This window comes from Pinus tabuliformis, chromosome J (genome assembly GCF_031772625.1).
Source record: "Pinus tabuliformis cultivar Carrire ecotype Pingquan chromosome J, CPIR1, whole genome shotgun sequence".
NCBI lineage: Eukaryota > Viridiplantae > Streptophyta > Pinopsida > Pinales > Pinaceae > Pinus > Pinus tabuliformis.
The window spans coordinates 1,607,453,471-1,607,478,478 of record NC_142295.1 but is presented as its reverse complement, the minus strand read 5'-3'; the positions used below and the strand labels follow the sequence as shown (position 1 = coordinate 1,607,478,478).

The 25,008-nt window shown below is 39.6% G+C and overlaps 1 protein-coding gene and 1 pseudogene across 1 annotated transcript; both read right to left on the bottom strand.

The window, feature by feature from the left end:
* Positions 1-4,546: 4,546 nt before the first annotated feature.
* On the bottom strand, positions 4,547-5,617 carry LOC149233630 (F-box protein GID2-like). Its single transcript, XM_089376785.1, has one exon. It carries the CDS (start codon positions 5,505-5,507, stop codon positions 4,821-4,823), a length of 687 nt encoding a protein of 228 aa, XP_089232911.1. The 5' UTR covers positions 5,508-5,617; the 3' UTR covers positions 4,547-4,820.
* Positions 5,618-7,067: 1,450 nt separating this feature from the next.
* On the bottom strand, positions 7,068-7,542 carry LOC149233629 (glutamate decarboxylase 1 pseudogene; annotated as a pseudogene).
* Between the last annotated feature and the right edge of the window lie 17,466 nt (positions 7,543-25,008).

Here is a 25,008-nt window from a genome sequence, read left to right as displayed (position 1 = left end):
TCATCTTCTTTTAATTCAACATCGCTACTAACTTATTAGGATAATTTCGAGCTATAAATGAGCTTCCTAATGTTAGGATATTTTGACACATAGGAAATAATTAAGTACAACTTCGTCTAGTGTATAGTTAGGTAAAGTGTGTTTCTTTAGTATGTACTTTTTGTAACATACAATCTGATAGTCACGATATGTTCTAGACATGAAGTGATCTGACGGTTCATTCTCTCCTCAGTATTACCGAAACTTGATCCATGGCTTAACACTCGATTGGTTCATGATCTCTATTTAAAGAGCATGGAGGGTCATTTGTTAGGTGACCGTTCATGAGAGAAGCTTATGTAAATTTTCTTTCTTTTACATTAATAAATTGCCTAAAGTGGCTGCGTTGGCTTAAGTCGTGGACTGTTTCCCTCTTTGAGGATTTTAACCACGTCAAGAATACTGGTGTATTGATCTGCAATCTGTTTGTGAATGGTGTCCTTTGGTGTTCTATCTAAGGAACTTACCCTGTAAATTCCTAATTTCTGGGCAGAAGCAATTAGCTGTGAAAATCACAAAGTAAATCACACTCCTACTAAGGTTTTAAAGAATATCACTCTAGAAGAAGCATGGAGCTCAATTAAACCATATGTAAGTCACTTTCGTGTTTTTAGAAGTGAAGCATGGGCCCATTCTCTAGATAAGAAACATAAAGCTTTAGAACCTAAGAGTGAAAAATGTATTTTTGTTGGATATTCTGAAGATGTCAAAGGATATAGACTTCTTCAACCTAAATCCAAAAATGTTATCATTAGAAGAGATGTAAAATTTGCTGAAAATATATTGGCCTATGAGCCTAGTTCGATGGATGCACCACCTCTCTCTATCCCTTCTACTTTTGAAAATATTCCTTCTTCAGATGATGACAGCGAGGATGACAATCCTCCCCCACCTTCTCGAGATCCTCCTTCACCTCCTTAGCTTCCAAAATGGGTCCGTGCTACTCGAGATGCACAGGTGCTCTTACAGGTGATCCTACAGATCAACGTCGTACACGTTCATAGTTCGATAGAGCCTCTTCTTTATTAGCTCAAGCTTCAGCGAATTATGATCCTGCCACTTTTGCAAAAGCTTCAAGCCATCCATATTGGGACGCAGCTATGAATCAAAAATATCGTTCATTACATGGGACCTTCTTCCTCTTCCAAAGGGATGAAAACTTGTTAGATGAAAATGGGTTTACAGAACCAAGTTTGGACTAGATGGAAAAGTTGATAAACATAAAGCTTGTCTTGTTGCTAAGGGTTTTTCACAAGTTGAAGGCATTGACTATACTAAAACCTTATCCCCTATTGCCAAAATGAACTCTATCCAACCTTGTTCTTTCCCTTGCTGCCTCTTTCAAATGGGAAGTCCATTAGATGGATGTTAAATCCACCTTCTTACATGGGGACTTGCATGAAGAAATATATATGGAAAAACCTCCTAGCTTTATAAACATAGACTCCAACCTTGTATGTCGGCTTAATAAATCCCTTTATGATCTCAAGCAAGCCCCTCGGGCTTGGTATGCCAAAATGGATAGCTTTCTTTTAGACACTGGCTTTTGTAGGTGTCATTCTGACAATACTGTCTACACCAAGAAAGTGGGTAAGTCTATTATCATTCTTGTTCTTTATGTTAATGATATTATCCTTACTGGTAGTGATCCCAACCTTATAAACCATGTGAAGTCTAGCCTTAAAAAGAAGTTTGAAATGACAGAATTAGGACACTTGCATTATTTTCTTGGTCTTCAAGTCCTGCAATCCAAAGAAGGTATTTCCCTTTCCCCGTCCAAGTATGCTTGTGATCTTCTATGCCACTTTCACATGGAATACTGTAAGTCAACCCCTTCTCCCTTTCAGTCTGGAGCCAAAATTTTAGTCACTTGTACTTCCCCTGAATTTGGTGCTACCTTATACCGTTAGCTTGTTGGAAAACTTTTTTGTCTGACCCATACTCATCCTGACATTTCCTTTACTATTGGCCTTGTTGCTTGGTTTATAAAAAACCCACATGAAAGTCATTGGAAAGTAGTTAAAAGAATACTTTGTTATGTTTGAGGTGTAGTTCAGTTTGGGATTCATTAGAATCAAAAGCATCTCCTCTATTGGTTGGTTTTACTGATTCTGATTGGGTTGGTGACCCTGATGATCGGAAGTCTATTGCAGGTTATGTATTCACTCTTTTTTCTGGACCTATTACATGGGCTTGCAAGAAACAAATTTCCATTCTATTTCTTCAACAAAAGCAGATGGCATTGTTGAAGCTAGTAAGGAAGCCATATGGCTTCGTCAGATCCTGTCAGAGTTTGGTTTTCAGCAGCAACATCAAATTACACTTTGGTGTGATAATCAAAGTGCCATTCAACTATGTAAAGATCGAGTCCAACATCAACATAGAAAACACATTGAACTACACATGCACTTCATCAAAAAGCTCATTCATGACCATGTTCGTGAAGTACAATATTGTTCAATCGATGATCAAGTTGCAGACATCTTTACAAAGGCTCTCACAGAGGTGAAGTTTACTAAATTTCGATTTATGGTTGGAGTTCAGGAAGTTGTCACTAAGGGGGGATAGGCTCTAATGCCTCCTTCCTTCTCCTATTGTGTCATTTTTGTACATCCTTCAAATCTTATCCCAAGTTGTTCTTAAGGGGGGATGTTAGGATATTCCGACACATAGGAAATAATTAAGTACAACTTGGTCTAGTGTATATTTAGGTAAAGTGTGTTTCTTTAGTATGTACTTTTTGTAACTTACAATCTGACAGTCACGATATGTTCTAGACATGAAGTAATCCAACGGTTCATTATCTCCTCGGTATTACCAACACTTGATCTGTGGCCTAACACCCGATTGGTCCATGGTATCTATTTAAAGAGCATGGAGGGTCATTTGTTAAGTGACCATTCATGAGATAAGCTTATGTACTTTTTCTTTCTTTTTCATTAATAAATTTCCTAAAGTGGCCGTGTTGGCTCAGGTCGTGGACTGTTTCCCTCTTTGAGGGTTTTAACCACGTCAAGAATACTAGTGTATTGATCTGTGTATGCAGAGTGGGTACTTGTTGGATGTGGAATTTAATTCCACATCCAACAGGTGTCTACACTTGGCATTTGAGTAAACCTATAAGGAGATATGCTGAAAATACAATTAAAAAAATAGTTTTCTTCTTTTCCCTTTGAAATATTCTCCCCTAGGGATGAAATCATCATATTGAATCCTATTGGTTCTTTTAAAGTTAATTTTTTTAGTACATTGTTTGGTTTGAGACTCATTTTTTAACCTAAAAATTCCCTTAATGATCGCCTCCATTGTAACTAGGTATATGATTTATATTCCTTGGACTTATAAGTGTACCTAATAATGATGCACATGAGCATATGCTACACAACCAAATACTCTGAAATGTGCTACATTGTGGCTCACATATGTCCATGTTGCTTATGGGACTTTGTTCTTCACACTTGTAGTGGGAGATCTATTCAAAACATAAATAGAGTAAGACGTTGCTTCTCGCCAAAGATCATTTAACAAATGTTATGATTTCAACATGTTTCTAGCCATACTAATAATAGTATTGTTTTTCTTATTTACTAAACCAATTTGCTAAGGAGTGCACCTTATCATGAATTGTCACTCTATTGATCCTATGCTACTTGCAAAAATAATGAAAATCATTTGAATCCTATTCATCTCCTCTTCCTAATCTCAACACTTTATTTCGCTGATCACTTTGTTTCTCCACCAATGCCTTGGATTTTCTGAACTTGTCAAAGGTTTCATATTTCTTTGCCAAAAACTACACCCAAATTGTTTTGTTGTAATTATTTATGAAGGTTAGAAAATAGCAACTTCCGCGTAGTGATTGGATTTGCATTAGGTGACATAGAACTAATTGTATGAACCAACGTTAATGGTGTCTTTGTTCTAAAATACACTCCTTTAGGAAACCATCTTTGTGTTGCTTTTCCAAATTCTAGTTGTCACATGAACTAGCTAGCTCTTGAATGGGAGGCAAACCTTCAACCATCTTTTTCTTCTACTATAATTTTATGCCACTGAAATGTAAATGACCAAATTTAAAATGTTACAACAAAAAATCATCCAAACATGTCACATTTTTCATAGATGAGACATCATATCTATCATAATTCATGGCAAGGCTATACATTCTATTATTTTGTATCTCCTTCCTAACAATCAACATCTACTAAAGAGGTTTATCATATATAAAACAACCATTTCCCTTAAAGACTGCATTATATCCTCTTAGAGTAATTTCACCAGCACTAAAAAGATTATGTTTCAACCTTAGGGTATAATACATCTAGTTTTAGTTTTTTTGTCAACATATTGACCATTCTTTTTAACATAATATTTAAAATATTTTTTAACCCCAAATTAACATTAATTTAAAATAAATCATTATAATATATCATTTAAATTTAAATAGATTTATATTTCATGCCATATGATTGCTACACCCATTATCTACAAATAATATATTATTAGACCTCCACGGTTTCACGGAGTTTTGAAAGTCGTATTACATCTCCAGAGATTCCAACTTTTAACAACCCTAACAAGATTAAGATATGTCATTTTCATCCGCCGTGAATTTAATGCAAACATCTGCAACCCGGGAGAAGGAAACCTTTTCTGATACATCTCTGTGATTAAAAGATTTAGAAAGTAATCGACGAATAACGTTAATATTACAGAATTGAAGATAGTCAAGCCTTCTGTAACAAGTGTCTGGTACCTTTAATGCTGTCTGTATGTGACGATTATTTGGGGGCGGATTGTGAATCCATGGATCCCCACCAATAGTTTGCACCTTCAGCCTTAATGTCCATCTTCCTTGAAGAATGATGAGGGATAGAGTTGCCTCTCCACCCGTCCAGAAGGCGGTGCACATCGGAAGCGAAGGCGGTGGAAGAGGAGGAGGCTGCCTCTTGCTCATCTGAACAGGGATTCCATACAAGTCCGGCCCTGCGAGCTGAATTCAGATGCAGAGGGATTATTCTCTCATAGCGATCGATGGGAAAGAGCGAGAGGGAAAGATAGACCTCATCCTTGCTCCACTTTTGCTTGGGCGCAGAAGATGAAGGATCCTTCGATTTCAAATGCTTGCGATTGCTATTGTTTCTGGCGAGAAGAGGGCGTAGGCAGTTGACGTAGAGACGCCTGAATCCGCCGAGGCCCACCACAACGGATTTCAACTGCCCACTCTGAAGCGAAGCGGTGGATGGCCAATGGCGCGTGCAGATGCCTTCCCACAGACCCTCGTCGTGGGCGACCTGCTTCCATTTGTTGCTGACGCAAGAAGCCATGCCCAAAGACGGTGCATCCAGATACTTGAATATCTCGTTCAGGATGTCAATATTGGTGGCGACCTCATCCTGGCATAGCGCCACTTTCTTGTATTTGCCCGCTGCGACTCGATCCCGTGACTCTTCGTTCTCCCCGCCCATGACTGACCCCCTTCGGCTCTTCCAAAAAACACAGAAAGAAAAAAAGAAATAGTGGAGAGGCAGATGCAAAGGAAAGGAGAATGAGAAGACGATAGATCTCCCGCAAGAAGAAGAAGAAGAAGCAGCAGCAGCAAAGGGAAACATGGGTGCAAGTGGGGAGGCAACGGGAAACGACAAAGTGGCGTCTGGTCAAGAGCGCACTACCCATTCTTTCCACATCGGGAACAACTAACAAAAAGGAGGACCCACCTCGCTATCCGACAAAATAGCGTTAGTGGAGGAGGACCCAATCACAAAAACAACATGTTGCTTTTGGCTGTTCTTTTGTACTCACTGGGCCGCCATCTACTTTTCCTTACAATTTCGGAAGGATGTTTTAATATATAGTTTTGGTTGTCATTAGCATTTTTGTTATATCTAATTGTATATCATAATATATTTAACATGTGTTATAATATATTTGTGAAAACCAAGGTGGTCGGGTTACATTAGAAATAGAAATAATATATCAACAAAATTAGATTATATCAATACAATATTCAAAATCAAATCGAAAGAATTAATTGTGAATAGTGATAACGAGTTAAATTAGAAAATTAATAAGTTAAATTATAAAATAAATTGGGTGTTTATAAGTGATATTTTTGAAAAAAATTACCGTCGATTTAATAAAGATTGATTGAAAACACAAATTTGACGGTGAATAACTTTGCTAAATTGATTGAAAACACAAATTTGACGGTGAATAACTTTGCTAGTTGCATCACTTAATTTAAAGGGCGTTGTTTATAGAGAGGCAAATTTGTTTGGATATGGTTATTTTTTTCTCAATAAATCTGATAGTGTTTGAATTTTGTTTGTGATCGTGAAAATAGATTTATCACCGTCAAAAACTCTTAAATACCTAAAATTTTAAAACTTCTCACTATAACTAAAATGGAAATTAAAAAATTCCGTTAAATTTTATCAAAACATTACCCGAATATTTTGCAAAAGCCTTATCAGACTAAGCGGATCTACAGCTACACACCACAACGTACATGTTTCAAACATTATTGGAATCTAGATTCTCAGAATTTTGGAAAGTGGACTCTGACTGAGTCAGACCAACATGGACTTCCATCCAATTTTCCCGGCGATGCCCTGCTACTTTATGCTCATGATAAAAACCAGTGGAGATGGGCTAAGGTTCAGTCTTCATTCCCTTTCAGACGCAGAGGCTTCATTCCATTTTACACGGGGAAAATATGTTGAGATTTTTGCTTGGCAGTAATAGCCTGAGGTCGAAGGTTCGATCCTCGGGGTCTCTCAGCAGTTGTTGTTTCCTCTCACAACAATCAGGGACCATGGCTGTCAAAGATGTCAATGAATTGGAACTTCCACCATTTGACTACGTGCCACGACTTTACAAAGGTCGCTCCGCTGATGAGGTTTTCAAAAGAGGAAGAAGTTCCACGGCCCCTCTGTCTCCAAAAAAAAAAAAAGAGGAAAGCACCCAAACCTTTCAGAAAATTTCGAGGGCCTAAATGATCAAAACAGATCTGAGAGCGGATTTCAGATCTAGAAATAGTAAAAGCAGAAGTTTATCACAAGAACTGCCATTTCATGCAATTCTGTGGTGACAGGATACTCGTCCATGTCAACATAGTTCTTGTTGATGGCCTCCATGATGAGCTTATCACATTCAAGTTCCATCCATGTAGTGACGAAAGAGGCAAGATTGAGCCTAGGGTTCCCATCCAGCATCAGCTCGTCATTGATGATTTGGTACGCGACATCTTTGGGAATGGACCCATCCGACATTCGAAACCTGAGAACACACACATTCAAACCAGACTAGACAGATGGCAAAGATCTTGAATGCACACATTATTTGCTAGTGGAATTAAAACGATCCTTGGAAAAAGCAAAGCAGTAGAATGGCGGTGAAGGAAGGAAGGAAGACGTACCGAGGCAAGGGTTCTTGAACATATCTTGAAGCAAAAGTTGAATGAACCAATCCATCCATATCAGACGCAGCCCTGTTCAGAGCCATTTTTGGCTGAAATTTGAATATCTAAGGGTGGATCTTCAAAAGGCTCTTATTACACAGTGGCTATAGCTAGTATGTCGTCGATTGCGGGAAAACTGCGGAGCGGAAACGAATGTGGGAGTATGGTGTTTAAAGGAGGCTTTGACAGAGGGTGAGCTCGTTCACGGCGCTACAGTTGCCTATGTTTGTAACATGTTCCTATAGTTCCATAATAGGAAATGATAGTGCTTCATGGTGGAAAGGCATGGGATTGATGATTTTTCCACAGAAAAAAAGGGTGGGATTTCTTGATTTTATGCATAGAATCCTTTCTCGTGAGCTTTTGTGCTTTCTCGACTTTCCGTGTTTTTTTTTATTTTCCGTTGTTTCCTTTTCTGGTTTAGATCAACGGTTGAAAGTGTCTCACTTGATCGAACGGAGCAGGGTAAAAGTGTTGACAAAGAAGTTGATGCATAGGAAAGCCTATTGGCCTAATTATGTTATTGACTCAAGTGGGTCACTGCAAATAATAATGATTATTAATTTTGAATAATGTTTTTTATTATTATTTAAATTAATACAATTCCATTGTTGGCTCAATTGGCTCACTGCAAATAATTATTATTATTAATTTTGAATAATGTTGTTTATTATTATTTATATTAATAAATATTAATACCAATTTTATATTAATAATTGAATGAATTATATTTTTCCCTCTTATTACTCTTAATTGTAACAAACTTTTTTTGTTTTTTCAATTACTTCTCCTCTTTGCTTATTGAAATATTTTATTATGATAAACATTAATTTTAATACTTTCTCTATATATACATATATAAAAAGTTTATATTAAAATAAATTGGTTAACATAGATATTCAAGTAGTTTATTTAATTTCTTTATTGAAACATTTTTTAAAAATACAAGAATTATATATATAGTTATAGTTTTAATCTTTAGTTATATATATATATATATATATATATATATATATATATATATATACTATAAAAAATAAAAAATAAAAAACAAATATTTAAATATTATTAAACATGTCCCCTCCCCTTCCCCAAGTCAAACATAGCCGTTTTCTTCTAGTTGTTAGGTTGACCTGTCTCCCTATTTAACCTTCTTCCTAGATCTGTTTCTTCATCGTGTCCTGAAGATGAACCACACTTGTTGGTTCCAAACACATCGACCAAAATCTTCAATGTGACTTCTTCCAAAAAGTTCTTTATACATATATCTCATTTTCAAAAGTGATAATATATATTTTTTTCTTTATTTTCAATTATTTTATCTATTATAAAATTGATATAAAATTATTTTACTTGACATAAATATTGAAATATTTTATTTATGGGTGAGAGTGACAGTTAAACATTTTGACCACAACTCCTTGACACAGTGTTGTAATATAGAATTATGGGATTCAAAGGTAGTGAAATGGGTGTTTGTTTTGAGGCAGAAAAGGGACATAGTTGACCACGTAATCTATGGTGTCAAAACGATTATATATATCTATATACATCTGTGTGTGTGTGAACATCTTCAATTAAAGTATTGATCACACTCACTATTAATCAAATAATGTTACATATAAATACATGTAGTGTCGTCTCAAGATAGGAAAACTATCTTGGACACACAATCACTTGGATCTCAGCCACACACTAACTAGGGAAACATCTAGATGTAAAAAAATCCTAAAGAACAGTAACAAACTCTTTTACTTAGAAAGCATCACACTTGAGACAAGTAGGAATTATATTTTCTAAGTCTCCCCCTTAATGACTACTTGTCTTAGTCTCAATCAACAAATTCTAGCTATGGTTTAACTTGGTATTTGCAAACATGATAAAAAAAATATGTTGACATCCATATAAAGGAACAACCATCCACAGAATGCATCGGTACCCAACCAGTGCAACTACCAATCTACTAGGATGTCCTTTGTGTACTTGGTTTAGTGAACCATTATATTTGCGTAAATAATCTTCTACCTACAAGGCCTCCTGCATCACTATCAACCTATGTTTTTTTTATTACCCGTAACCATGATTTGGGTTTTATCGACTTACCCTAAACCATACTCATGGTTTTATCGGTTGGTCCTCAACCATGCAATAAGAATTCCTATCCACTTCACTCTCACAAGACTTGGTTTCTAGCTTACCATAAACCTACACTACAAAGCGGTTTCTGACTTACCATAAACTCGCACTTATAAAGTGGTTTGAAGATTACCATAAACTTCACAGGGGTACACATGCCTTATTAGGTTTACATCATAAATGACTAGGGTACATACTATTACAAAATTTTCAAGGACCACTACAAAACATCATAAACTTGCTTACAAAGAATGTGTGTGACTCACATATGGTCACGAGTTTGTTATTATTCTACACACACATTCAATCTTTTCCAATGTCATTTACTCTTTGTTGTTGCTCCAACCACTATCATTTTGGTTTTCTTTAAATATTTTCCATGCATCCATAATATATGGTAGTTAATAATTCTTGCAAATAAAACTTGTATATTGTCTGAATGACCAATTTCAATAGAGACTCAAACTTGTGACAATAGTTTGACATAGTAATTTCGCTCCAGTGACAACCAGACTTACCATGACATGACATGTTCATACACGAAACAATGCACTGAAACTTACAATCTACGACATCTAGAAAAAATTCATTCACGTATAGTGGTTGTCTTTGGACAAATCATTAAATTTGGTTTCTCAAATTCAAGCTGAATCATAGGTTAGGTTTTGTTTCTCCCAAGTCATCGCTGAAATATTTATGCTTCAAACCGATAAAATCATTCTTTACCAGTGATAGAATAAAGATAGGGGAAAGTTCAGGAACCACAGCCATATTTCTTACATGAGAAACATGCAAAATACACACTGACAATGCCTTTGGAGTGGCCAAATGGACTGATGAAACCTTGTGCACATGATACGACCAAACAGATTGACCCAAGACCCATGCAAACTTCACACACAACAATCAACCATAGTTTTGGTAGAATCTAGGCACTTTGGTACCAAGGCAGATCTAAAATAGCTAATGTGAATTGATAATGAGGGTCCACCATGAGTGTCCTTCTTGTGAGGATTACAATGAGCACATGACGTCATTCAATGGTATGAAACAAAAAATCATGAATAGCCACAATGCCTTCAAAATAAATCTCTAATAGATATAGTCATTCTATAATACACCCAACAAAAACACCATCATACACATCAACAAAAAAACACAAGGTTTATCTCAAAAATCTCTACATTGTAGCAAATCCTCCACATAATATCCTCACACATAGTTCTGCTCTTCCATGCAAAAGATAATGCATAGTGTCACTTTCACGAATATGTAGGTCTGCCCACATGTGTAACAACCCCTTGTTGATTTTGCATGTAAAAAAATATAAGATCAAGGTCATGGGACATGTATTCCAAGATGAATGTTGGGTAAAACACCCTCATGAACGTTCATTTCAGTTTATTATTGCTAAGGAAATTGGAAAAGGAATTGGAAAAGGAAAAGAGGCATTAATTGGCATTTATTTGTGAAAATAAATGAAAATAGGAGAAAAAGGAGGTGAAAGGACACAAGTTTGCATGAGGAGGAAAATTGAAGGAAAATAGAGGAAATTAAAGAAAGTAGAGGCCTCAATGATAAAAAGGATTATGAGGATCAATTCATAACCTTTTGCCAATTTTAGTTTGGAGCTCCCTTATATTCTCTCACTCCTTCATAATCTTTCACACTTAGAGCATTCTTGGAGTGCTTTAGCATTGGACAAGGAACAAAAAGGAAGGATAAGGAAGCAAAGGAAATCAAGGGACAAGTAAGGAAAATATGGATCAAGCAACTTCAAAAAGAAGACTTGCAGGTAACAGGTTGCATGTGTGATTCCCTAGCTAGTTTGTGAATGCATGGTACATGCATGCATGTATTTGGTCCTCTTGTTGTCATTGACATGGATTTTACTGGGTGTGACAGTGGTTCTAGCCTTGCCGTTTTGTAGATAGCCATAGTGTGATGGGGTTCTTCTATTTGGTTGAGATTTGGATTTCCGGATGGTTTTGTTGACCGTGGTGGCCTTCAACAGATGTGTTCTTGTTGCGACAAACACCCTCCAAAATTTGCATACACTCAAATTTTGGATCCTACTGTGGATCTTGCGATCAGTCATTCCATAGTCACTTCTTGGTTAGTTGATGCTTTTGAGCTCCCTTCTTGGATTGGAAGTGTCGAGGGTACTTTCTCACACATGCTTAGTCTGCAACACATTCATGAACACATTCTTTCACGCAAGCTTCAACAAGCATAGCACGGTCCATCAAGACTATGCATGTGCAATGCCCAATCCATGTCGACAATCAGTGTGCACTCACATCGGCAGTTTCTCACTTCTAGCTGTGTTTGTACTTCTATTTCAATGAGTTATGAAAATTGTCGCTTTCATGCACCTTTGTTTTCACGAGTGTTGTTTTGATGTTTTCGGGGGTCTCTTTTGCTTTCTTTCACTCTAATTAGTGTCGTTTTCATATTATCTTCTCTATGGCATGTGTTTCTTTCACTGTCATTTGCATATTGCAAATGTCGTTCACACTTTAGCACTTGTCATCTTCTGGTATGTTAAGTGTCCCCCAATGTACATAATCTTATTTTGGTGGATTCAAGAGGTTCTCCTTGTGTAACTGAGATGATCTTACCATGTAAACCTCCGTCACATTCCTTTCCAAAGTTTTAAGGACTGTCGCACAAGTGTTGTCACAGTCATCGCAAAGTGTATCTTTAGTGTCACACTTGTCATAAGTTGTCGTGAAGGTTGTCACACTGAAGTAAGTATGTTTTTAATCTATTTCAAATGATCTATGTTGTTTTATCAAGCACTCTAAGTGTGTGATCACAGTCAATTCCTATCACTGTTCACATTAGTTTAATTGATCCCACATTTAGCCAAATTTCATAAAATTCCCAACAACTTAGCCTCATCCAACCTTCCTGAACTGCACATTACACAGTCCTAGCCCTCAAGCTGCAACCCTTCCTCTTGACACTGTGCTATGCCTAGTTCCTGCCTTCCAGGACTGCTAACTCCGCAGTTTCAGTGCTCAAGCCCAAGCCTTGGCCTCAAAAATTGCGCAATTCATCCCTCCAACCTAGACCCAACTGCGCATTGTGTAGTATCTGAGCTCATGCCCAAACCCTGAGCTCCTCAACTACACAACTGCCCAATCACCAAGTCTTCTTTATCTCCAAGAAATATGCAATTGACAGAAACAATGTAAAACCCTGCATCCTGACTCATTGAGCCTCGAAACTGTGTAATCTTCCTGCACAATCGAGCCTGAACTACGCATTGTGTAGTCTCAAGGCTCAAGCTCAACCCTGAGCCCTTAAACTATGCAATTTTCAATAACTTGGGATCCTCGGTCTTCCAGAACTATGAAATGGGAAAAATCAATGTTCAAGCCCTCAGGTTGGCTCCCTGAGCTCCCCAACTACGTAATCGTTTTGCTCAGTCCAATCCTGAACTGCGCATTGCGTAGTCTCAAGGCTCAAGCATGACCCTTGACCGCCTAAGTTGCACAATTGTGTAGTCACTGGGCCTCTCCCTCAGCTTTCCACCCGATTCTAGCTTAGTTAGTTGATCATCATGCAACATCTTAGACTAGGTGTTTATTGGACTTATGTCATCTTGTCATGAGTGGATTGCATATGCGAGAACTCTATCATTCTATGGCAGGGTGATGAAGAAGCAAATGGATAAGGAGGACATGCTAGAAGACACATATGGAGCTAAAGAGATCAGATTATCATCGGACGAGAAGATAGAGGAACACTAGATCACAACAGAAGATCAAAGATCAGAACCACATGAAGACTCCATTTGATTCATAACCCTTTAGAGGGTGGATATGGAGAAAAAAGGATATCTCTCATGAAGATGAAGCATTGAACATATATTGTTGAACACAAAGGAGCGACAAGAATGGTACGACATTTCCATTCCCTCAGGAAGTCCTTGTCATTAGTGTCATGCCATGTCATGTCATGAGTCACCATATGCCACATCATTCTTGTGGATTATGTAATTTCTTATTAGAAAATGTATTGTAAAGTGGAAGTCCAAAGGACATGTAAAAAGATGAAGAGTCATGTAAAGTTGAAAAGTCATAGGAAGTCAAGCAGTCATGAGGGTAGTCAAAGAGTCGCAAGGGAGGTGAAGCATCACCCCATTGGTTTTATATACACCCTCATTATATGAGCAAAGGACTTTTTCAGCTTGACTCCTCCTGCATAGCATTAAATAGACAAGCTAGTTCTTTCGGGAAGTAAGGAGTGGCTCCAATGCTCCACTATTGGAGCTAGTGGTGTTCATTGTATACATGTGTCTTGGAACTTTTACTTAATATCAGAAGCCTTATGGCCAACACGTTCTTCATGCATGGATTATGAATATTTGTAAGACTATTATGTGAATGTTTGTAATTCATGTTTGCTTTCATATGTGCTAAAGTAGTTGAACTATTTCGGTTATTTTGGTATTTATAATATTGAGATTGTGCTATAATGGTAATTATCATTGTCGCATCCTCGTGGACTATTCCGCTGGATATTATACACATCTTTCTTCTTGTAATGGTTGCAATGACTCTCACATCTTTGAGGACTATTCCACTAGATGTTGAACTAATTCTTCTTGTTTATGTGTGTCTCTACCAATGTACTATTACCTCTCTATTAGAGGATCACTTCTCTTCCCCCCCTGACAGTAAACGAAATTTGACACACATACAACTAAACACTCACTAGGCATATCCCCTTTCTTTTTGAAGGCACATTTTCACTCCTCTCTCTTGCTGACAGTTAGAGACATGGAAAATATGTAAGAATATATGGTAGCCAGGCCAATACCCCAGATGGGGCTCCTATTCCAAATGGTGTGAGGTCTAATTGGGACTTCAGATCAGGGAGACCCCATTTGTTGACAGATTTCCAGCACCGTCAACAAGATGGTAGTGGTAGATCTGAATGAGAAACAATCCACATTTCATAGTAGCCATATCTATATCTCTATGTAAAGAAATTGCTTGAATAATAGAATATTTGAGAAACACAGCAACAATGGGTGGTTTTTTGCCTTGGAGAGGGTTTTCCACCATAAATATTTATGTTCATTGTGTTGATTTCTTCCATGGTTTCATGAAATTTATATTTGATGCTATGATCTCTACTTTTGTGTTTCAGTTTATGCATGGTTAAAGAATAATTAATTGGGGAAAAAATTATAAGTACCTTCACTACTTATTCACCCCCGCCAGTAGTGATCTACTTTCCAACATCCAATTGGTTACCATGGTGCCTTCGTGGCCTGACACTTGATTTCTAAAACTTCTGCTAAGTGCACCAAATTGAATCTTCCAGGCTTTGTCCTGCAAGCTGAGTTTCCCCATGGGGTCCTCATGCCTGAAGCTCATTGGTTGATTGTCATCATGTTGTCAGTGCCCACGTGTCCCAACTCCCACTACCTTACAACACATCTTGCGCTATTTAAAAAAAAAATTGAGGTCATCCCGTCGAGATGACTTTGTGATGACAACACGAGGGACACCTTGCGCCTCTGGAGTGGTGACATGTGTCACCCAAAAATGGGACCTTTAGGTGCCCAAAAACCTAATATGCATGCCATGTGTTCACCTCTTATTGGTTGGTGCTGAAGTCACTATCCTCCGATGTCTGAGTCAATGATATGATACCACCTGTTCCTATTAGGGAGGAGAGAGAAAGGTCATTTGAGACCTATTTTGCAACCTTTTTATTCATTAAATTCAGTTTTGGCTCATCGACCTTTTCCTTTATATTTCCATAGAATTCCATCGGGTTGGCTATCCTCTACACTGCCCCCTTGTTATGCCTTTAGGATCGCCCTCCACATGCTGAGCTGGCGGAGTGGTCCTCCACCTATTTTCTATTGGATATCGCTCAACACTACCATGTCCTAGGTCTTTCCTCACGATCCATCCCTTTGTGCTTAAAAGGGATTGCACCACGGTAATGACATCAGGTTAACATAGTGAGGTGGGATCCACTCGCTCTATTACATCCCGTCGCTTTACATTTGTTCCATATATGAATCCTCTAGGGTGCTCCTGCCAGGGTAACACCATCGGGATGGCATCATCCTATTGCCAATGAAAACATTTTTTGTTGCGAAGATGTCCTCCAAGTTTTCCTAGTGCTCTCTCTTAGAGGTTTCGCTAGTCTTGGCATTGTATTTTGGAAATGTTCCAAACTTGGTTGTGCGCAAAAATCTCACCCAACCACCTCTTAACTCTACAAGGTTGGACTTGGGGTAACCAACTTTGAATGGCTCTATCTCACGATCTAGAAATCCATTTTTGAAATTCCACATACAGTTGGAAAGGTCTTTTAGAGCTTTATCCATCTAGGTGGGTTCCATTTTCTCCTGAGATGATCAACTACTCTAGAAATAGATTTAAAGCCACTGCACTGATTCTGATCCTTTTCCTTTCTTGTGTGTTAGGAGCCTACTTCTTGAGGTATTTCTTTAACACCCGTGCCTCTAGCTGATGCATGTTGACATCAATGACAACTTATTTACAATAGTAGTATTATGACTAATGACTATGAGTTTATTATCATATGGTTGTTAGTCTTGGTAAGGGCTGATTTCAAATTAATAGACATGATGTATTGATCTTTGGAACATGTGACTGACATGTGTGAAAAGCTGCAGGGAAACATGTTTGGCATTATCATGGCAAGTTTACAATTGATTTGTTTATATAGCTAAAAACTGGGTGATGTGATAGTACATAGTAAGACTCAATTGCAATAAGGAAAAAGGTAAAAGAAAGTAATTGGATGAGAATTCTTTTGGCTATGCTTGGAAACCACAATTCCAAACCAATGAGTGCTTTGCATGAATACAATAAGTCTTCTTAACCTTGATTTTGGCTGAGATTATGTGGATATGTGCTATATTCATGAACATGTATTTGACAGGTATAGCAGTTGGTTTTCAATTATGGCCGGATTCATCAAGGAATTGGAGTCCCTTGAGAGATGTGTTGTAGCGGCTACAACCACCCTCCAAAATTTTGGCCTACACCCAATTTTGGAGCCTCCCTTGAGAGTTTCACTTGATGATTGCACACACTCGGGTTCACTCCATGAGCCCGTGTGAGTCTTTGCATCCGCCTTGCTTGTTCATTTCATCCAAGTTTTTGCATGTTGGTATCGAAGTCATGCTTGTGACCATGTTTTGGTCATGCTCAAGGTCTTCACTTCGTGTGTACATGTTGTGTTCGCTATGAAAGCATTTGTGGCACTCACACACGGAGTCACACTCACTATCGCACAAGCGTTGTCATGGTCGATCAAAGATCAATCACAAGTGTTGTGCTTGTCGCTCACACCGTCGGTTAGTCATGTTGAGCATGTGTGTGTGGATGGTTTGGGTCATCTCGTCATCAAGTCATGTTGGTGTGTGTTTGTAAGATGACATGTGCATCTTTCACTCATTCACACACTTAGTCATTTTGCTGAATTTTCAATGACCGGACTCCCCTTTGACAGCCAGAACACAACCCAGCCATCGACTTGATCGATTGTCACCCAGAACAGCACAGAAGCATCAAGCAAGTCATTTCAAGTTGCGTTGTCTACAAGCATATCAATCAACCTTCAAGCTAGTTGATAGGAGGATTTTACCCGGCAGCCACCCCTGGACTCATTCCCCTCAAAAATTTGTGCAGAAGTTGCAGACCTTGCCCACTCTGCTGGATGGGAAAATTATGCAGACAAGCCGGACAAACATCCAGTGCCCATCCCTATCTCCCTCAGAAAATTGTGCATTTTTGCCAGCTAGTCCTCTCGACAGTCGACTGGCTGCTCATCTATAAAATTGAGTAGCTTTCATGAGCAGGCCCTCTACTGCCCAGCAGTCCGCTCAGCTCAAAAATTGCACTGAGATGATCAGCTGGTCAGACTCCTAGCCTCAATGTAGTTTCTCTCGCCAGCAGTAAACTGCCAGTTCCCTCTAGGAATTGTGCAGTTTCTGTTGCCAATGAACCGGCCAGCTGACTGCCAGTTCCCCTTGGGAATTGCACAGTTTCCGCCATTAGGGACCCAGCCAGCTGACTATTAGTTCCCCTTGGGAATTGCGCAATTTTTGCTACCAGGCTCCTGGCCAGTTCCTCCAAAAAACTACGCAATTTATACTTGCTGATCCTCCATGTAGCCCGACCTATTCCTCCATAAAATTGTGCAAATTTTGCTGTCAAACCCTGACTGCCCACTCGTTCCGTAAAATGCATAGATTTTGTCTGCCTTTCCTTCCTGCAGCTCGGACTATCCCTCCCAAAATTTACGTATTTTTTCCTTCCAACTGATCCAGACCTTGTGGACAGTCATTGTCGACTCAGATTAACCATCTTCATCACCTAGTAACTCTTGCGCAGTTTTCATCAGCAGTACGTGAAGCCATCATCCTGCCTCGCAACCTTTCTACTTCTCCTGGTCACCTGCATTCGAAATGATCACGTGTCATGGTAGACTAGGAGGTTTTGGGATTTGATGTCGTCTCGTCATGAGTGATTGGAAGTATATGTATACTAACAAACATGGCACGACGATGAATGGGATGAATGAAGGGAGTACATTCAGAAGGACATGTCCACCAACGGATGAATGAACAATGCATGCGAAGAGATGTGATCACGAATGGATGATCATGCAAATATGTGTTCACGGACGGACATACGAGCAAACATGCAAGATATGCTCACGGACGGACGAACGGACGAACATGCACCTTTCACGAGAAGATGAACCTGTCAAGATTTCCAACATACAAGCAAGGAGAAATGTGCCAAAGCAACATCAAGCGAACCAACAAGCATCGATGACTTGCGCACCTTTCCATGTGGAGGTGAAGTTATGACACACCATAAAGACATCCATCACCCAGTAGCACTGGAGCTGGACATACACTCCAGCAGCAGCACAAATGTACTGGCATTGTCATGTCGAGTCATGTCATGAGTTATGTCACCCACATCTCTACTATGGGCCATGTTGTCAAACAATGTAATGTAACGTGGAAGTCCAAGAGACCCACTTGTTGTACAAAGAGTCATGTAAAGTCGAAAATTCATGGAAGTCAAATAGTCATGAGGGTAGTCGAATAGCCACAAGGGTCATTTTTTCCCTTGGCTATAAATGCCCCCTCATTTGTACATGCAAAGGACTTTTCACCTCAACTCCTCCCACATAGACTTGAGAGTCTGTAATATTTTCTTTGAGGAGTAAGTAGTGGCTCCAACGCTCTGCACGTGGGGTTAGTGATGTATGGTGTAACGATGTGTCTTGGATCTTTCGATTAATTCAGAAGCCTTCTAACAGGTTAGCACGTTTTCAAACATGTATCGTATATGTTGTAAGACTAATCTTTAACACTTGTAATGCATGTTGCTTGAACCTGTGTTTAACACTTGAACTAATTCACTTGTTGTAATACACATATGTTAATTAAAATGTGTTGTATATGCTATTAATGCTATCTCGCCCATGTAGACTACTCTCCAGGACATCAAACAAACCTTTCACATGGAACTTTCTATAACAACCATTATACTCACGCTGACTAATCCGTTGAGTGTTATATGTGTTATCTTCCCTTGTGTGTTGTGATTGTCGCATACGTGTGGACTGCTCTGCCGAAAGCTGTGCATGTCATATTGTGTTGTGTGTTCCTAGAAGAGTTGGGACTCACTCCCACCCTCTCCCTCTATCGTGAAAGAACCATTGACGCAAGTGACACTTACACTCACCAAGCATGCGAACCTCACTTCTCGGAAGACAAAGCAGACCACTCTCTTGTGCTGACAAGAGTTGAGGTGAATGTTTAAGATAATGGAAATCAGGCCATCGTACCGGATGGGACTCCTACACCAAACAATGTGATGTATAGTTGGGACTTCATATCGAGGAGATCCCCTGATGTTGGCGGATCCAGCATCGTCAACGTTTGGCACTAGAAGGAGGGCCAGATTATAAGCTGAGCCTGTACATCTGGGTTAAATATCTTACCCAATGAATAATACTCAATTCATGCTCCCAGGGTGTTTGTATCATTTCTTCCTTAATCAGTTATCAATCCCTGATGAGCTTTTCGATCACTTGTCTTTGTTAAATTTTGACGGTGAGGACAGAATGTCCGTAACCGAGAACATTTATGATTTTATTCATTTATGGGAATCTCATGAAATCGATAGTGATGAGCTTGTTTGTGTACTCTTCTTCCTCACCCTTGAAGGTCGAGCTAATCAGTGGCGTCATACCTTGCCACCTGCTTCCGTCCTTTCCCTTCTCACTTTCCTCAAGGAGCTCCATAAAGCCTTCAATGAGTGTGACCACCTAGATATCTATGAAAGAATTTCTCATTTAAGAATGAAGCCTGGCGAATCAGTTGAGGACTTTGCTACTAGCTTCCTTCACACATGTCACGAAATTCCTGAGCAGTTTGTGGACCTTGACTTCATGAGCCAAGAGCTAAAACACTTGGTTCATGTCTCCCAAAACGGTGACCTTCCTGATTTCCCTTCATCCTCAACTCTTGCGGATCATGAGACACCTCATGTCTCAAATAGGGTGCCCCCTCACAGCAACCGCAAAACTAAGAAATTTGTGTAGTGGGTCCCCCCTTGCAGCGGTTGCAAAGCTGAGAAATCTGTGCAGCATGTTCCAAATCCATCTGCTCAGATGTCTCCCACCCCAACGGAGGAAATTCCAGAATGGTTAGGAAAGCATATGATAGAAACTCATCCCTCCATTCCGCAAGCAGAAATCACCATTCCTAACCCAAATCTTAAGTTTAATCTGCATCTCTGCCATCCTTCATCATCTACAAGCCATGCCTCCTTGCACCATGACTCGCTTGAGCGATCTACTTCACAAGCTAGTTGCATGCACTCTCTTGATTCTCGAGTTGCTGGCTCAAGTTGCGGTCATGTGCAAGGTAGTCTCATCATAAAAGTGGAGGAGTAGGACGGTGAAGACACAATCAATTCATCACAAAACATTGAAATTCCTTTCTTGATTGATCCTCGATCCACGAATCTTGGTGAAACATCATGCATAATCAATTCTTTTGATCAACCTCCAGTCTTGGGCTGTCATCACTCCCACACTTCTGTATGTTGTGATGAATACCCAAGCACATCATATGATATATTGTCATCTCATGTACACTCTAACTCAGATCTGGAATGTGCACCGATCAAAGCAAACATCCATATCGAAGCTTCCTGTACACCTCACTTGCCTATGTGTCCTATCATTCACAATGCATCAACATGCATCAGAGACACTCCGCATTCTCTTGCTTCTTCATCTTCTGATTTATCCTCGATTGACACAAGGTAATGAGGTTGTCCATGATGAAAATAGTCTCAACACATAGGACTCTTCCCAATCATCATCATCATCTTGTGTGTTGCATGAAGACAGCTCGTTAGGTCATCTTGCTGAAAATTTTGATGAAGCCTATGACAGAGATGGTTGTCATCCTAAGAGAAGTTTGGAAATCAGTAACAACAGCTATCCTCAAGCATATATAATCTGGTTCACATCCCAAAATGAAAATTTTCATTTCTGGAAAGTTCCAAGACATGCTAGGGAGTCAAGGCACTTCAATGTCTGTTGATGGTTATGTCAGGACTTCGCGACTCTGGTAAGCCCATCAAACCAAATCAGATCTCGTTTCTCACGCACAATCTATCTATCTACATGATTACACTTGACGTGGATCCCCGTGTAAAGAATATTTATTATTCAGGGTATGATATTTCAAAATTTCAGATTTTCTCTAATGATCGAATCCACAAGTCCGTTACAACATGTCTATCTTCATGTACCTCTCTTACATCCAATTCGGGTTGGGAGTGTCCGTCCCTCATCGAATCATGGAACAGTGAAGTTGATCATCTCCAAGACTATCCCTATCTTGAATCACACTTATCATATGTCCTCTCTCATAATCAACTCCTTGGTATTTTTGCAAATTTTTCACGTCAAATCTGCCCACTCATCACACTAGCAATCTCCCTATGTGATGACGAGCACACATCCTATCACGCGAATCAAGTTACTCTCATTTCACCACACCCCAACCGGTTTCACACATTTACAGTGCTGACATCCTTTCTACATTTCTGTGATGACCATGATGCCCACGCAATTTTTCACCAGTTGCATGTGGGTGTTCTATCATGCCTAGTGCACATCTAACTTGGTTCCCTCATTCAAAGCATTCACACGATTGTTCAAAAGGTTTCTTTGTTCATGTCAAACTAGGAATCTGGCATCTCGACTGACTGGTCTAATTTCTCTTATATCTTGGGTGGCTGTCATGTAGTTTATCATTGTCCCAACAATACATCTAATGACAGTCGCTTCGCACACTATGATCTTGACCATGTAACATCTTTCTTCTTAAACTTTTGTCAAGTAAGTGAGGCACTTCAGCCTGCACTGATGGCTATAGCAGGCCCTCATTGTCTTGACATGACTGATGAGAATGACCATATCTATCTATCCATATCAGATTCCCATCATGATCCCTTCTCTCGAATCAGGAATCCATCTTCTCAAAGATCACGAATCTTTCAAAACAACCATCACAAATTTTATGATCCAACCGCTAAATGGATGGAACAATCTTACTTGGTGAGTCGTGTTGCAAGTAACAAGCTTTAGTCCTTCCTCACACTTGCTGAAAAAATTGGTGTAGAACAACACACACTCTCAAGAGGCCTCCAACGTTTATTGAAAAACGGTAGTCATGAAAGAGGTAAGTGTGTGTGTGGGGTGGTTGTGACATATTCTTCAACCCACAGGCGAGACCTTCTCTCTCGTGTGCAAGTTTTTCAAGTTTTTTCATTTTCTGTTGCACACTATTTTTTATCTATTTTAATTTCTCGTATCTTTGTGACTATAGGTTGGGTATGCCTACAATGGTTTCATTGGAAATTTCATTTCAAATAACCCTATCTGCTTAACGTAGGAATAGGAGTAGTGTTTGCTTTTTCGCTTGTCTTTTCTTTCAGGTTTGCATGTTTGTTTTCTTGTTGACTTGGTTGCTTTGCTTGCTTGCTATTGTTTTCACTTTGTTTGCTTTTCTTACTATTTTTGTTTTCTTTTGTTTGGTTTGCTTAATACCTTACTATTTTTGTTTATGGAAATAAGTGTTGCCAACTACTACGTTTTAACTTTTGAATAGAGTATGTGGCTGAAATTTGAAGAGACTTGTGACACTGCAGCACTTGGCCAATCTTGTGTCTGTCTTCTCTGTGCTTGGTTGTAACCTTCAGTCGATGAAGTCTTGACGGAAAATACAAACCATCTGCAAGGGAAGTGTTGGTCCAACCATGAACCCGTGTCCACACTGGGAAGCCCCATGCCTGTACTCAGCCTCCAGCTCTGTGTGTTCAAGCTCATCCAACTAGTAGAAACAGAGGAGGGGAAAATCTAAATGAGAAAACCCATGTTAGAGGTCTTACATGCTTCTCTAAAGGAACAACCTTTTCTGCTCTCAATAAGTTGAGATCCCTCTTCCGCCCCAAAAATAAATAAGTTCCTATGCATAGTCCTCTTGAAAAATACAAAGGAAAAAGAAGAGAAAGGCTTCCTGCGCAGAGAGGTGAAGAATGCAACTCCACTAGGGTACTGACCAGGCTCGCTGGCAGTGGAGCAATGTGTGTGTTCCTGTGTGACTCCATTGGGGTATTGTCGAGGCCTACTGGTAGTGGAGGAACACCAGTGATGAAAACTTATACTTCGAAAATTTTCAATTCGCGAGCTAAACTACCCTTCTCGGATCTGAAACATTGTGATCAAGCTCAACTTTTGATTGTGTTTGACTGAGTTGGCAAAAGGATAACCATGTATTTCCATGGGATAAGTGGGGAAGCCGAAGTAACCTGTACAACGATTCAATACTCCCTGAGAGACCAAGGCCCTATGCTATCAATGAACCAAAATAGAGAAGCTCAAGTTATACTAGTGTGTCGCCAAGTGTTGTAGCAGCTACAACCACCCTCCAAAATTTTGGTCTGCACCCAATTTTGGAGCTTCCCTTGAGAGTTTCACTTGATGGTTGCACACACTCAGGATCACTCCGTGAGCCCATGTGAGTCTTTGCATCTACCTTTCTTGTTCATTTCATCCAAGTTTTTTCATGTTGGTATCGAAGTCATGCTTGCAACCATGTTTTGGTCACGCTCAAGGTCTTCGCTACGTGTGTACATGTTGTGTTCGCTATGAAAGCATCTGTCGCACTCACACATGGAGTCACACTCATTGTTACACAAGTATTGGCACGATCGATCAATGATCAATCACAAGTGTCGCGCTCACACCATCAGTCAGTCATGTTGAGCATGTGTGTCTGGATGGTTTGGGTCATCTCGTCGTCAAGTCATGTTGGTGTGTGTTTGCAAGATCACATGTGCATCTTTCACTCATTCACACACTTAGTCATTTTGCTGAAGTTTCGATGACCGGACTTCCCTATGAGAGTCAGACAATTACCCAGCCATTGACTTGATCGACTATCACCCAGACCAATGCAGAAGCATCAAGCAAGTCATTTCAAGTTGCCTACCCGCAAGCATATCAATCATCCTTCAAGCTGGAAAATCAGAGGATTTAACCCCACGGCCATCCGGGACTTATTCCCCACAAAATTTGGGCAGAAGTTGTAGACCTTGGCCACTTCGCTGGTTGGGAAAATTGTGTAGACAGGCCGGATAGACATCCAGTGCCCGTCCCTATCTCCCTCAGAAGATTGTGCAGTTTTTCCAACCAGTCCTCCCAATAGTTGCCTCACTGCTCATCGAGAAAATTGTGCAGTTTTTATGAGAAGGCCCTCTGCTGCCCAAAAGTCCGCTTAGCTCAAAAATTGCGCAAAGATGATCAGTAATCCGACCTCCCAACCTTAGTGCAATTTCTCTCGCCAGAAACTCCCAACAACAGAATGCCAGTTCCCTCCAAGAATTGCACAGTTTCTGCTGCCAATGACCCGACCAGCTGACTGCCAATTCCCCTTGGGAATTCCACAATTTCTGCGGTCAATGACCTAGCTAGTTGACTGTCAGTTCCCCTTGGGAATTATGTAACTTCTGTTGCCATGCTCTTGACCAATTCCTCCAAAAAACTGTGAAATTTCTTCCTGCTGATCCTCTATGTAGCCTGCCTTGTTCCTCCAAAAAATTGCGCAAAATTTTATGTCAAGCCCCAGCTGCCCTGTCGTTCAGTAAAATGTGCAGATTCTATCTACCTTGCCTTCCTACAGCCTGGACTATCCCTCCCAAAATTTGAGTAGTTTTTCCTTCTAGTCGAGCCAGACCTCGCAGATAGTCAATGTCGACTCAGAT

Bases quoted from the DNA above. Each gene is read 5' to 3' on its own strand.
- LOC149233630 (XM_089376785.1), bottom strand. From the start codon at position 5,507: ATGGGCGGGGAGAACGAAGAGTCACGGGATCGAGTCGCAGCGGGCAAA.